We start from the raw sequence: 15,697 nt of genomic DNA, 5'->3' as shown, positions 1-15,697 counted from the left end.
TCAGCGCTCTTTTTCTCTGCCAAGTTAGGGATCCTCTCCAAATGCATGTGTCTGAAAGGTCGTGTATTTAAGCCCTGGGTAGCAAAGCAAAGACAGATTTACAAATTTGTGTGTGTGTGTGTGTGTTTGACAGATTTCAGAGGGACTACCCTGTTAGGCTGCAATTGATTGTAATGGATTGTTTTGAAATCACTCAAGCAACAGATGCGAGGTGGAAATTGCACCTGCCCCACCGTTCTGTATTTTGCCAGAACAAAGGTGTCAACCCTAGCGTGTATAAGTGTATCTCAGACTTATACAGGTGAGTGCCAGGGGAAACAGAATCACAAGGGCTTTGGTCTTCCTTCAGCAAGGCAGTCCTACAAAATATCATGTACAGTGGTACCTAGGGTTACATACGCTTCAGGTTACATATGCTTCAGGTTACAGGCTCTGTGAACCCATAAATATTACCTCAGGTTAAGAACTTTGCTTCAGGTTGATAACAGAAATGGCGCTGCGGCAGCAGGAGGCCCCATTCGCTAAAGTGGTGCTTCAGGTTAAGAACAGTTTCAGGTTAAGAACGGACCTCCAGAACTAATTAAGTTCTTAACCTGAGGTACCCCTGTACAGCATTTGAGGGTCCTGGGGTAGGGAACAGGCGCCAATTTGCTTATTATGATGCAAAGGCTTACATCTGGCGTGGAAAAGAGCTCAAATGTCTCCAGCAGCGGAGGAAGGCCGGGGAGCGTCCGGCGCAAGGGAGATGGTGCAGCGCTGAAGGACCGAGAGAACGGGGCGCCCGGTCCCCACTCAGTAGAGGGTTCCTGTGAAGGGGGCGGGGCGACGCGCGCGCCGCCTGTTGGTCAGGTGACGGCCACCAAAGATGGCTGTGCGCTCGAGAGCTGCGGCTCCTCCCTGACCACGTGACGAGGGAGGTCCCAGCGAGTGACAGCGCCGGGGTCAGGCCAGCCGCCCAAGAGCCCGGCACTCGCTGGCCGGAGATGCTGCGGAACGGAGCTGCCGGGGCCTCCTCCCCTTCTGGCAAAGGCGCCAACCGGCCCGTGCGCGTGTGGTGCGACGGATGGTGAGCGCTTGGGTGGCTGGGCGGGGGAGGCAGCCAAGCCCGTTTCCGAGGGGGACGGGACGGGGCCCACCTGCAGCACCAGCAGCAGAGACGCTTCCCCGGGTATTTCTATGGCAACCGCTCGCTTTGCCGCGGTTGCCGCCGTCGCCCCGAAGCGGCTGCCCCTTGTCCCCATAGCAACGCCCGTCCGCGCTGCTTTCGGCTGGGCTGCGCTCGCGTCCGCAACGGCGGCGCTCCTGTCACCCGCCGTGGGGCATTTCCACGGCAGGTGCCCCCTCGGGCTTTCTGTGCGCCGCTGCCAAAGCTCCTCCGGGGGACGCGGGCAGCGCGGGGTCCAGAGCAGGAGGCTGCTGCTGCTGCCCTGCGCGCTTAGCGGAGGGAGTCCACAAGCTCGGTGGGGCGGGCAGGCTTGCTTCCGGGTAGAGGAGCCGCCGAATCGCGGCGTGCGTCCGCTCACGGGGAAAACGCGCGTTGTGTGTGTCGTGTGTGTGTACCGCATGCACGTGGAGGGAGGGCTTCCTGCATCATGCTCGCCTGGAACCGAAGCTGCTGCCCGTTAACCGGGCAGGCTCCGACCTTCTTGTTTGCTTTTCTCTCTTGGCGGACACTCTTCGGCTCCCCCTTCTCTGCGTTTCGACGGGGCTTCTGTCTCTACGGTACCCGCTGCTAGCGCAGGGTTTGCAACGGGTTGCTCTGAATGTGGGTGGAAGAGATCGGCGGGCCAATTCACATCAGCTGAGCGCTCGCGGTTGGAGAGCGCCAATCGCAGAGCCCGGCTCTTGGCTGCGATCCAGCTGGTAAGTGGGCAGCGAAGCTTCTGTGGGTGGCGCCGTCGCTCCTGATTGGCTCGATCCCGAAGCTGGCTGGTTCCTGTGGCCCTACTAAACTTATCCCATTGAAGGGACTGGATGTTCTCGTCTCGGGGTGACGTAGCAGGGACTTTGGAGCTTGAATACGGTTGTAAACATAAATTTCCACGTTGAGACGCGCTTTTGGATTATCCTGTGCCCTGAATTCCCCTCGTTCCGAGAGGTGTGTACGGTTCATGGCTGCAAAATGATGTTTGCTCATCGCTATCTTTTGACTACCCTATGGCCTAAATTGTACCTTATTGTCATGGGTTGGGTTTATTGGGCCTCAATGAAATTCCCCCCTGGGCCTGTTCACCATGATTGTAAATGGGCCAGGAGGTTGTAACTGGCATAAACGTCACCTCAGCAGGAAATGATACAAAGTCATACTGCTCTGTACAAAGTTCTGAAATGCCAAATAGCCCACCCTTATTACTGCCTCTGGTCACCACCTGGTGTGGGAAGTCAAGTGCATTAACTTTTGAGTTCAGTATTTTCCCTGTTATCCTTGTTTCCACAACTTGGTGCTGCAGGGAGGGTTCTAGAGCAATTTATAAAGTGCTACCTGTTTGCCTCTCCCTTTCCTTACTGTCCCGTCCCCCCCCCCGTCTGTCTATTAGCTTCTAAACCATGGGTAAGGTAAAGGTAAAGGGACCCCTGACCATTAGGTCTAGTCGTGACCGACTCTGGGGTTGCAGCGCTCATCTCGCTTTATTGGCCGAGGGAGCCGGCGTACAGGTCATGTGACCAGCATGACTAAGCCGCTTCTGGCGAACCAGAGCAACGCAGGAAACGCCGTTTACCTTCCCGCTGGAGCAGTACCTATTTATCTACTTGCACTTTGACATGCTTTCGAACTGCTAGGTTGGCAGGAGCAGGGACCGAGCAACAGGAGCTCACCCCGTCGCGGGGATTCGAACCACCAACCTTCTGATCGGCAAGTCTAGGCTCTGTGGTTTAACCCACAGCGCCACCCATGTCCTAAACCATGGGTAGGATCTGTCGGTTGTACTATTTTTGTATACTGCTTAGATGTAGGTTCTCTATCATAGAATCACAGAATCTTAGACTAAGAGTTGGAAGGGACCCAAGGGTCATCTAGTCCAACCCCCTGCAATGCAGGAATCCCAGCTAAAGCATCCATGATAGATGGCCATCCAACCTCTGCTTAAAAACCTCCAAGGAAGGAGAGTCCACCACCTCTTGTGGGAGTCTGTTCCACTGCTGAACAGCTCTTACTGTCAGAAAGTTTTTGTGAATGTTAAGTCGGAATCTCCTTTCATGTAACTTGAAGCCATTGGTTTGAGTCCTACCCTCCAGAGCAGGAGAAAACAAGCTTGCTCCATCTTTCATGTGAAAGCCCTTAAGATATTTGAATATGGCTATCATATCTCCTCTCAGTCTCCTCTTTTCCAGGCTAAACATACCCAGCTCCTTCAAGTGCTCCTTGTAAGGCCTAGTTTCCAGACCCTTCCAGACCCTTGGTTGCCCTCCACTGCACATGTTCCAGCTTGTCAACATCCTTCTTAAGTTGTGGTGTCCAGAATTGAACACAGTATTCCAGGTGTGGTCTGACCAAGGCAGAACAGAGTGGTACTATTACTTTCCTTGATCTAGACACCATACGTCTGTTAATGCAACCTAGAATAGGCTTTTTTTTTGCTGCTGCATCACACTGTTGATTCATGTTAAACTTGTGGTCCACCAAGACCCCTAGGTCCTTTTCACATGTACTGCTAGTAAGCCAGATGTCCCCCATCTTATATTTGTACATCTGGTTCTTCCTCCTAAGTGCAGAACCTTGCATTTGTCCCTATTAAAATTTATTTTGTTAGCCCAGGCCCAGTTCTCCGATCTGTTAGGGTCATTTTGAATTCTGATTCTGTCTTCTGTGTCATTAGCTACCCCTCCCTCCACACAGCAGCTATCCCACTTTTTCTCCCTCTCAGCAACTGTGTAAAGTAAGTTAGGTCAACCCTCCAAGAAGAAATATAAGACGGGCAGATGAGTGATTGATGGAAGGAAGTTCTGAGGTAGAGAGAAATAGCTGGACGTCCTCTTAGTGTATAGGTGATACTGAATTCATGAGATTTAATGAGGTCACCTGGGGACAGTGTGTAGAAAGAATAGTAGAGGCTCAAAAACATATCTTCAAGGGAGAGAAGGAAAGGTTCTACTCACATAAACATTCAAAGATTGTTTAGACAGGTAGGAGAATCACTGGAGGACAGTCACAAAGGAAGTCAAATAATAGAAAGTAATTAAATGCATCAAAGGTGACAGGTAAAGAAAGATGAGAAATGAGTAGAAGCCTTTGGGTTTAACTTTCTGTGCTGAGGGTGTTTTCAGCGGAATACAGAGGGGTTTCACTCTCCTTTCGGGGTTCAGGAGAGGAATTGGAGTAGAGAGCCAATATAGTGGAGCTAAGCAGCACCAGGGAGTTTAGATGCAATGGGCAGAAACTACATTTGGGGGTGGTTGAGGAGGGAGGAGGGATCAAACTCTTGGGGAGAGATTGATTAACAAATAGTTTACTGTGCTTTCTGTGCTTACTCCGGCATTCAGAAATATTTGTGTATGCAGTCATAATTAATGCAAGATTCCTTGCCATCTGGTTTGCAGTTTGTTCATAGCATTCTGCTTTAAGAAGTGGGACTAAAATTTCCTGCATAATCTGAGTGGGAGGGTGCATTCCATGTGAGAGCAGGCAAGGTCAATTTTCATTAAGCGTCTCAATTGCCTTGTTAGCGATAGATATTATCTGGTATTACAGCAGTCTAATATTTTAATAGTACGATAAGCCTTGAGAAGGAATTCCATGGAGGAACAGCATGTCCTTATTGAAATGGAGTAAGCCTAGGACCTTAAGGGAAGGTCCCAGGAATATTTCCAGTGACTGAGCAAAGGGTTTATGTTACCAGGAAATTCTTTGGAGCTGTGGGGCACAATGAGTCCAACATCTTGCATGCGATCACTTCTCTTGGTGTGTTCTGAAGCGTAGAAGCTGCTTGTATCAATTACCTCCGTGACTCCAATGAGGGTTACCAAGGAAGGGGGCAAATGGCACCTGGAACCCTTCCAGGTGCTGTCATGGTAACTAGGTTTGAAGCCATGTGGCTTCTGGAAGATAACCCCTGGGACTGCTGGCACCAAGACACATTCTAAATTGCAAAATCATAACTAAGAGCCCTATTAGTAACTGCTTGCCTTTAATTATGTAGTTGCTACCTTCTGGACCAGAGTTAGATTAAACATGAAGAATTCATGCTCTCCTCAGGCTTTGCTGTCTTTTTCATTAATTTGTAACCCATATTAGCATAATTTTGCTCTCATTACACCTTTGATTTTACCATGAGTATTTCTCCAAGTTATAAGCAAAAGTGGTCTATGAATTCTTCCCTGTGTCATTTTAGCAAAACATGTGTGACCATCGCTGCCCTCACAGGCCTCCCTCTCTATTGAAAATGGCAACTGAAGGCAGGCAAACCCTTCACCTTATTGCCAGTTATCTGTCCAGATTGGAGATTCCTGCAATATTAAAATCAAGTTGGGATTTTCCACTTGTGGTTGTCTTCAGGCTGAATAATTTAATCATGCACATTTGTGGTTTTCCATTCATCAAGCAATACAATGGGCCTCTCAGTGCAGATGATGTAACAATGAGCAAAAATGAGATGCAGAGATATGAGCAGATCTATGTTTAACAGAAGAGCATAAATGTAACTAGGACTAAAATCTTTTGCTGCTTGTGAGCACCTTTCCATCATCAGTAACCGGTATTAGTGGTATAGCTGGCTGAAATGATGCATTGACTGGTGTACTATGAGCGTTACAAGAGGAGAGTCTTGTGATAACAGTCAGTACCAGGGCAAGTTCTTCACAAAAGCCCCTTTGTCTTTTCTATTCTTTTTTGTAGCTATGATATGGTGCATTATGGGCACTCCAACCAGCTGCGGCAAGCTCGTGCCATGGGTGATTATCTGATCGTAGGAGTCCACACAGATGGTAAGGAAATTGGCCCACTTTTCTCCTTGTTACAGAAGCACCCCTGGAAAGAAACCCAGAAAGTGAAATTGTGAGCAGCAAATTCCTTTCAGTCAGAATATGTAACAATATGGCTAGATTCTCCCCCTACCATCTGCATGATTTCACAGTCCACAATCTGGGGGTGGCTAGCCTGATGCCACTGAGATGCTCACAGCCTAAGCATGACAGTAGTGTTGATTTTCTCCAGCATCTAGTAGTCAGAGGTGTATTGTGAGAGAGGAGAGGGATGAATTACTGTCTTTCTGTCTGCTTAAAGCCATGTCTAGCCTTTTGAGACTTCACCTTCTACTGCCCATATTTTTCCAAAGCTTATTCTGAAGCAATGAGGACTAGGAACTCTTTAGGATGCGAGATGCCAGTTTGCTTAGGAAACGTATGGACCTGTTGAACGCACGCAGACCTGGTATTAACAAACTTCTCTCTCTCTGTCTTAAATCTCAGAGGAGATCTCCAAGCATAAAGGACCCCCTGTCTTCACTCAAGAGGAGAGATACAAAATGGTGAAGGCCATCAAGTGGGTGGACGAGATTGTACCAGGAGCTCCTTATGTCACAACATTGGAAACGCTGGATAAATACAACTGTGACTTCTGTGTACATGGGAGTGAGTACCTGATACTCTTCTAGCTGGTTATCTGTGAATGATCGGCCCAGTTGCATCTAACTGTGGCTCTCAGGCTAAAATAAATGGTTTTCTGTCTTTGCCAGTAAATCTCAAGCTCATTCACTATCCTGGACTTTATCCATTCCGCAGCATAGACTAAAGCCATAGAGGTGTGCTCCAAAAAAACAGTAGGATGCTTTTGGGAACAGAAATAAAACGGAGACCAATACCGTCTGCAGAACAACACTCAAGTTATCTAAAATTACTACATCCGTGTTCCCAAAGGATTCTGTTTGATCCACAGTGCTCTTTCTCATCTAGTCTGGGAAGGGCAGTGGACTAAAGCTTCCCCCAGCTTTAGAGAAGGCAGACCAGTTCATATACACAAGTTCACCATAACTTAACTGTGGTGTGTGGTTTTAGGCTTTCGCCGATTAGTCTTCCTAGACAGCTTCTCTAATTTGCCGGCAATGATCTGTTTTTCCCCCTTCCCTTCACAGATGATATCACACTTACTGTGGATGGCAAGGACACCTACGAGGAAGTAAAGAATGCTGGGAGATACAGGTGACGCCCTGCTTAGAACTGTTGTTGCCCTGCTCAAAATCTGTCCCCGTATCAGAATAGCGAAACATTGCCGAGTGGATTGGTTAATTTTATTCATTGCGTTTGTAGCTTGCTTTCCTTCCATACAGTTTGAAATGTGTACATGTCAATTCCCAGGTGGCCTCCTGCAGAAATTCTGGCCGTGCCTGAGCCCATTTAGCTTCAGTGTCAATATTACATTAGGCTTCTTGATGCCATGCCCTTGTCCCCATATAAATGTGGTGTGCTTCAGGGATAATCTTGGGGCAGGAAGGAGATGTGAATGTGAGCGTAGTGTGAACATGGTGAGTAGCCATTGCCAAGGGCCCCAGTCTCACTCTGAGCTTGTCTTATTGCAGGGAATGTAAGCGCACTCAGGGAGTATCCACCACAGATCTGGTTGGCCGCATGCTGCTCATGACCAAGGCTCACCACAGCAACATTGTGAGTCAATGAAAGAGTTTGAGAGTTTGAGGTGGGGAACGGGGCTTCTTGGCTACATTGACTTACCAAGGCAATCCGGGCTTTCCGATCTGAGATTGCTTCCTGGACAGATTGTAGCAAGCTCTGCTGCTTGCGTGTGCCAGGACTAGAAGCTGTTTGGCAGAAGCCTTTGAGGCAGTAGGTGCCAAAAGCAAAGAGAAAAAGCATATGTTTGATGAAGTGGCCTTTGCAATCTGCACAGAATTATCACTCTTAGTGTTTAGACCGTGTGTACTGTGTTGATGGACTGGCAAGGAGGGAAGAAAGGGATTCAGAAGCTGTTCATGTAGGTCATCAGATGGCAGCGATGGGATTAGGGAGCAGGGTTTTCAGGTGGGTTGCCTGGGGAATGGTATAGGACATCACAGGTCAGGAGTGTGTACATGTATATTTGTGTGTTGGTGTCAGATGGTTGCCGTTTGCCTTGTGGGCAGGATGGCTTGTCCTGAAGATATACATGGGGTTGTGGAATTGAAGCATTTGATCTTGAGTTTCACTTTGCATCTTGATGTGCGTGGGCTGAAGACGGAAACCAAACACTGTCCCATTAAGTGTCTGTTTTAGTTTGAACCGAGAGATTGTGTTCTTTACATGGATGTGAAATGTTTGTACTACCTCCAGTGTCGAGGGGCATTATGCTTCCAAATATCAATTGCTGGGAATCACAGGTGGGGAGAGGGCTGCTGCACTTGCAGGTTTCCCATAGGTATCTGGCTGGCCACTGTGAAAAACGGACGCTGTACTAGAAGGGCCTTTGGTCTCATCCAGCAGGACTCCTTTTATGTACTTAGGGCGGGAAAACTTGAGTGATGGCAGCTATGCCCTATCACAAGGGTGGAGAACCTGTGGCTGTCCTGGTGTTGCTGGACCATAATTCCCATCATCTCTTGACCATTGGCCCTGCTGGATGGGGCTCATGGGAGTTGGAGTCCAGCAACCTTTGGAGGGCAATAAACTTCCCACCCTTGCCATTTCTGATCCCTAGCACCCTGTGTTTCCTTCCTTAACTAGAAAGTCGTATAGGCATTCTTCCACAATTCATTGACATGCTTGCTTTCTCTCTTAGGATGAAGACATGGATTATCGGAAACACGCAGATAACTTTGGGAAAGTGAGTACCATTTCCAGTGACTGCAAATGAAGCCTGGGATGTGATTCCTGCATGCTGTGTGGTTTTGCATTTTTTACTGTGGCTTTTCCCTGCCCGGTTTTACCCTGAGCAGACCTGACTTCAACAGTGGAGGGTGTGATGGGAACAGGCAGAATCTGGGACAATGTCATGGTTAAGTAACTACTAGATACGCAACACACTATTCACAACAGGGTAAAATGAAAATGAAAAAGCCACAGAGAGAATGGGTGGGACAAGCTGTAGTGGTTTTATCTCCCAATCTAGTGAAGGATTAAAAGACATGAATTGCAGCTTTCATCCTGACAATCGTAGCAGACACGCAGCTTCATCTGGTGTTAACTGTTAATATGGCCAAGAAATTATCTGCTTGTTCATGCCACTTTATTTCCTGTTGTTTTGTTGAGAGTTACTTGTGAAAAGATAAGCTTGTTGGTGTGAACATCAGCTCAGTGATCAAGGAGATTGTTTGGGGGTTTTTGCAGCTGATTTCTAGTCTCACCAGGATTTCAATGGAATATCTCTTTCGGCCAGCTGAAATACCTTTAGTATCTGCCAAGTTATACAGTAGAGTCACGTGGAAGCTTATTGTGTCTTGGAAAAACTTTGTGCTTTTTTTTCTGGCCTCAGGAATGTGTGCTTTGGCACCAGCGTTGTAATGTGTGTATATCAGATTGGTTGACTAAACTAGCTGTAGAAGCAGTACTTATTGCTGCCGCGTGGTGGAGCTAAACTCTACAAATAGGTTGTTGAGATATCTCAAATGAGTCATCAAAGTTTTCTTTTTTACTTTGCGGATTTCTCCCAGAAAGGGGAAATCCAGATCAAATGAGGTAAAAATATGGGCTGGTATTTTGTCTACAATATCACATGGACACTGAAAAAAAACAAAAACTTTCGTGCATTGATCTGGCAGTAAACATCTGTCTGCAAGCACCTATTGATAAAGGTGGGATGTTGTGTTGACTGTGTGGCATGCCTGTGCTAGGAGTGTGTTCTCAATGACATTTCAGTCTGCTTCTTTCACAACTCATCCCAACTGAAGCCTGCCAAGGTATTAAAGTTGTACTCTTTTCTCCAGTGCCCTAAAAGTCACAGCCCCTGGACCGGAGTTTCCCAGTTTCTGCAGACATCCCAGAAGATCATCCAGTTTGCATCTGGCAAGGAGCCACAACCAGGAGATACTATAATCTACGTGGCTGGTGCTTTTGACCTCTTTCGTATCCTGTTTCCTTTTGGCCCGGGTGGAAGGAGGTGTCTGTGAGGCAAATTACAGGTTCCTGACACCTTGTGTTTGGTCTTACTGTACCCCAGGTCTCAAACGGCCCTGCTGTGTTTTGCTTTTGTTTTGTTTTGTTGAAAGTTGTTAAGAAACCCCTATTCCCCTCCTAGAGTGGTTTAACAATCAATCACTCTTCCCATGGAACTCTGTGGATTGTACCACTCTGAGGAGAACAAGTCAGCTATAGTTGTTCTTGTCTGACTCAGACCCTGCAAGGCACTGCCACCCCTTCTACAGTTTCTACTGTAGTAGAGAGTGTATTTTGAGCCCAGGTTCCTTACTGATGTGCCAGAAATACAGTCAGCTCAAAACATAGGCTTTTGCACTTCCTCTTTAAAACCATATGTGTTAAGAATTTTTTGCTGTGATAGCCAAACTAGCCCAGGAGTCTTTGAGTTATAAACTCTAACAACCATCTTCGAAAAAGTTGAACTCTGCCTGATTCATCCTGTATCACGCATTCCAATGCATCCCAGTCTGTTACATTTTAGCTGCTGCCGCTACAATGGTTGAGGGAAAGGCACATGAACAATAAAGGATGTGTACAGACATGCCTTAAACAGGGCTTTCCGTGTTTTCCCCCTCCCATAAAGGAAACCCACCTTCCCCTGGCCTTCACTTTGCATTTGATAGACCTACGCATACATGATTCATTTGCTGGTCTCAGCCACCTGTCACAAGTGCCAAACCATCAGTGCTGTGCCAAGATTTTTTATGTCAACTGTAGAATTGGTTTCCCTTGCGCTTGATCCCTGATATAGGGTATTGGAAGTCTGTAAACAATGCAGTAAGTTCACTTCCACAGCTACTCAGTTGCTCCAGCGCTGAGTGTCTGTGTGCATCCAAACCATAGTAACTCAGATTGTCACAGCGGTTGCCGAGACTACCAGGAAAAGAAGCATAGAGTCTATGAGAAGCAAACAGAAAGTCGCTACTTCTCATTCTGTGCCACAGGCTTTTATCCTTAATACATACACTCTCCAGATGTTGGTCATGTGGACTTCCTGGAGAAAGCGCACCAGATTGCAAAGCGACCTTATATAATTGTGGGGCTACATTTTGACCAGGTGGGTATCAGCATCACACTGCCCAGGCAGGGTTGGTCATTCGTTCCTTCTCATCTCAGCTGGGAGGGAGTGAGGGTTGGGAATGCAAAACTTCCACTTGTGCTGATTGTCATATTTTAATCGTAGGAAGTGAATCTGTACAAAGGCAAGAACTATCCAATCATGAATGTGCATGAACGAACCCTCAGTGTTCTAGCCTGCAGGGTGAGTATTAGATGAAATCTTCCCCTTACAACTAGGACATGGTCAGAGTGCACCAGATAAAGCTGAGCACATCTGGCTGTAGTAGGCCACCTGGTAAGCTTAAAAATGTCACTGGAAGGTGCCTGATATACAGAGTTCAGTAACTGAAACAGCCATTGGCAGATGTGGGAATCCAGAGTGACTGTTTTCTTCTCTCCCTCCCTCCCTCCTCTTAGTATGTTTCTGAGGTGGTGATTGGAGCCCCCTATTCCATCACTGCTGATCTGCTGGATCATTTTAAGGTGAGTATAGTTCCATTGATTGATTGATTGTGTGTGTGATTTCTACTAAATGGGGCGGGGAATGTATGCTCTTGGGAACAAAGGAAGTATCTATACACACCTGTAAATTAATTTGGCCGGAGAACATGCTGGGGCACATGGGGAAAGGGGAACGAATGCATGAATTGCTAGCAGCAATTACTCTGTAGCATCTCCTCTGGCTCTGAAAAGCTATCATCTGTACCCAGCCTGACTATTGATCCCTATTTGATGAGGGGTGGGCTGCAGTACCAGGATGCTTGTGAGGAAGAGAACATATTAATGATTGTACCAATATGTTTTGGATCAGCCATGGAAGTAACTGCCTATATTTTTGTGGGTGGGTTGCTGGCAGTTGTCTCCCTTCATACTGTACCTGTGGTAGACAAGCGCTTGAGAGATATGTCCCTTTGCTTCTGAAGTTTCACAGGTAGCCACATCATACTGTAGGGGGGGAGCCTGTGAGCGAAGGCGATAGTGACTATTGCTGTTTCTCTGCAGGTAGACTTTGTGTGCCATGGAATGACAGAGGTGGTACCAGACAAGAATGGGTCAGATCCATATGAGGTAAGCAGAAAACTCCTTCCTGGTTAGTGTCAATTTCATGCCATCTATTGTCCAAATCACAGTGCATGGCAAGAGTATTGAGTTTTTGAAAAATGAGTATGTGGGTGACTGGGCAATAAGGCTTGGCCTGTCATTTGTGTGACCAAGTGGCAAGCCTCTCCTTGCTGTGGGAAAGTGCAGTTCTGTTCCTCCCTTGAATGCACTTGAGTTGTCAGCTTTTCCTGCAGCTGTGGCACATATTGGGCATTCAGAAACTATTTTGGCAAATGCCTGTTCTTAACTTCTTTGGAATGCCTCTAAAGAGCCATTGCCTTGTGTCCTCTCATCTCTCTTCCCCATATTTGCAGGAACCCAAGAAGCGTAATATCTTCCGGCTGGTGGACAGTGGCAACAATCTCACAACAGATCTGATAGTGAAAAGAATAATTAAAAACAGGTTGGCTGATCTTGACTTTGGTTCACGTTGGCACAATAAGGCCTAGATTCTACTGTGCCGTAACTCCTTGCTTGTCTTTTATTTTGGAGTCCCGTACGATGCTAGTCATATTACAGACTAAACACGAATTCACAGATGGGAATAGCTAAAATACTTTCCAACATCCCTGAAGATGAAATTTCAACAGTTTCATTTCAATGTTCAAAACCAACAAGAAGTGTGGGCCTTGGAACAAAGATTCTGTGCTCTGCACCGTTGCTGCCTCCCCACAGTTTCAAGGCTACAACTATCCACTGCCTGATATTCTAGTTGCTGTGCCCTCTGTCAGTTTTGACAGTACTAGCACATTCTGAATTCTTTGAAAACAGATATGGCAACCAGAATTTATTATGCAAGTATGAGTAAGCCATTGGTGTGTGCATAATAGTTACCTAAAGGTAAAGGTAAATGTACCCCTGCCCGTACGGGCCAGTCGTTACCGACTCTAGGGTTGCGCGCTCATCTCGCTCAAGAGGCCGGGAGCCGGCGCCATCCGAAGACACTTCCGGGTCACGTGGCCAGCGTGATGAAGCTGCAACTGGCGAGCCAGCACCAGTGCCGCACACGGAAACGCTTTTTACCTTCCCGCTATAAAGCGGTACCTATTTATCTACTTGCACTTAGAGGTGCTTTTGAACTGCTAGGTGGGCAGGAGCTGGGACCGAACGACGGGAGCTCACCCCGCCGACCTTACGATCAGCAAGTCCTAGGCACTGAGGTTTTACCCACAGCGCCACCCGCGTCCCTTAATAGTTACCTGGAGCACTGCATTTGCTGTTTTAAGGACTGTCTTGGCAAGGGAGAGCTTTTGTACCAAGCAGTCTGTTGCGATACTGGATTCTGTCTGTTGCTGCTGCCAGGGCCGTTTGAAGAAGCATGAGCAAATCCTTTGTCCTTGCCCACACAATTCTGATAGTGGTTAGACTATGTCTGTTCCCATGATGGTTCCCGAGCTCTGAACAGGCTTTTCCGGGCACCTTTAAGAATGTTGAATCCCTGAAGCCATTGGGTCCTCAACTAGAGTCTTGCACATGGCTGCCTTAGATGGTTTACTTGTCCAGAGCCTCTCCTAGGAGGGATCAATGTTGAAGCAGCAGTAGTGAGTGGCTTAGAGTAGTATTTTTTCTGTCTCGGCTGTTTGGAGCGTCTCCACCCCCATCGTTCAGCCTGGATACAGAGATCCGGCACTGAGGGTCTTCTGGCAGTTCCCTCACTGTGAGAAGTGAAGCTACAGGGAGCCAGGCAGAGGGCCTTCTTGGTGGTGGCAACCTGGAACGCCCTCCCATCAGATGTCGAAGAGATGAGTAACTATCTAACATTTAGAAGACATTTGAAGGCAGCCCTGTACAGGGGAGCTTTTTAACGTGCAATGTTTTATTATGTTTTTATACATGTTGGAAGCCACCCGGTGTGGCTGGGGCAACCCAGTCAGATGGGTGGGGGTACAAATAATAAAATCATTGTCCTTACAATTGAAAGAGCACAGTGGACTTAAATATTCCATGCTGATACAGATTTCTCGATTGTTGCAGGTTGGAGTTTGAAGCCCGGAACCAAAAGAAAGAAGCAAAAGAATTGGCTGTGCTGGAGGCCATGAAGAGAAGAGAGGAGGAAGGGGCCCTGGAGAAGGCAGGCCAGGAAGATCATGAGAGCTAGCATGGGGGACGGTGTAGCAGAATCCTTCCCTCCTGGAGCAGCAATATTTTCCTGGAGGAGAGGATACTGCTGCCAGCCTTAGGAAGGCCTGTGGTAACAATTCTCCCGTGTGTGGGGAAGATCCCGGATGCTGCTATCTAGTTAGCCCAGGCCCACTCCCATGGGAAGATTTTAACATTGCCCTCTCAATAGCAGGTTTCAATTCCAATGAATGTTTGCAACATGGTGTGATTTCACCGACATATTGGAGCTGGGGAGTCAGGGTTATCTCTGCTCAACTTCTTATTGAGTCTCTGCATCTCGGAGCATCTCTCTGATTTCTGCCTGCCAGAGACAATTTTTTAATCTTTAAAACCGTCCTTTCTGGTCTGGCTCATTGCTTACAGCATTAATAGGATCCCAGAGCATTTGCTCAACAGCAGTGCTTGCTGGAGTTGGGCTCCAAGCCAGACTGACCACTACATTTCCTAGCTTGGGCACAAAGGGTTCTCTAAGTGGCCTGTTGCTGCTTGCACACACTGCCTTGCATCTGGTACCTACAAAATATTTCCAAGCTGTAACAGTGGATGGAGCTTAGGCACGTCCCACGGTTCCCCGGTGGTAGACAGTGGCCCTCACTACTCTGTACTCAGACATGTTTATTTAGGCCTATGGCCAAGCAAGAGATTGGTGGCACTGCAATTCTCAATGTTCCCACAAAACACAAATACCGCATAGATCTTCAGAATGTGCTTGGAGCTCCATCCTAAAGCCCCAGTGCGTTGCTTCACAACCAGGGCTTCATTCTCATCCATATGGGCCTTGTGGTTCTTGTGCGGAGAGATGGAGACATCAGATACATTGAGCCCAGTATACTGCGTATTGTATTTAAAATGCTTTGTGCTGCTAAAGTTGAATGCTTTGTGGTGAGATCTAGGTGCAGATCACTGTCTGAGGCATCTTTTCATGCGTAGTGGGAAACACATGGGGGGGCGCGCATGTGACCATGGGGCTCTTCCCTGTCCAGGCAGGCTCTGTGTCTTTTCTATCTCTCTTGTACAATTTCAGCGGTGGAAATTAATAAAATGTTGATGACTTACTTGTGTGGGAGTGATTACTTTATTTTATTTATTAAATTTCTATCCCACCCTTCATCTGAAGATCACAGGGCAGTTTACAATGTAAAAGTACAAAATACATACCATAATAACAAACAAAAAAACAATAGCCCCCATATTATTGTTATTAGCCCTGCTTTTGGGCTTCCTGAGAAGCATGTGGTTGGTCATTGTGAGTGCTGGGGCAACCCAATAAAATGTGTGTAGGGTATAAATAGTAAAATTAACATTATGGAATGGGACATTCCTATTTTCATCGGAGAAATGTTGGTGGGTATGGGACTGC

At 47.2% G+C, this 15,697-nt stretch overlaps 1 protein-coding gene across 2 annotated transcripts; it reads left to right on the top strand.

The window, feature by feature from the left end:
* The first annotated feature begins 866 nt into the window (after window positions 1-866).
* PCYT2 (phosphate cytidylyltransferase 2, ethanolamine) lies at window positions 867-15,392 on the top strand. Of its 2 annotated transcripts, XM_053375714.1 has the most exons (14): window positions 881-1,066; window positions 1,742-1,863; window positions 5,834-5,922; window positions 6,406-6,567; window positions 7,068-7,134; window positions 7,512-7,596; window positions 8,702-8,746; window positions 9,846-9,984; window positions 11,031-11,117; window positions 11,244-11,317; window positions 11,533-11,598; window positions 12,118-12,183; window positions 12,531-12,619; window positions 14,191-15,392. In XM_053375714.1, exons 1-14 carry the CDS (start codon window positions 1,064-1,066, stop codon window positions 14,312-14,314), a joined length of 1,218 nt encoding a protein of 405 aa, XP_053231689.1. In that variant the 5' UTR covers window positions 881-1,063; the 3' UTR covers window positions 14,315-15,392. The 2 variants fall into 2 exon arrangements, with proteins under 2 accessions (XP_053231690.1, XP_053231689.1); XM_053375715.1 differs by lacking the exon at window positions 1,742-1,863 and having other exon boundaries at window positions 867-1,066.
* Window positions 15,393-15,697: the final 305 nt, after the last annotated feature.

This window comes from Podarcis raffonei, chromosome 2 (assembly GCF_027172205.1).
Source record: "Podarcis raffonei isolate rPodRaf1 chromosome 2, rPodRaf1.pri, whole genome shotgun sequence".
NCBI lineage: Eukaryota > Metazoa > Chordata > Lepidosauria > Squamata > Lacertidae > Podarcis > Podarcis raffonei.
The sequence above is the reverse complement of the archived record's forward strand: the minus strand, read 5'-3'. Positions and strand labels throughout refer to the sequence as shown.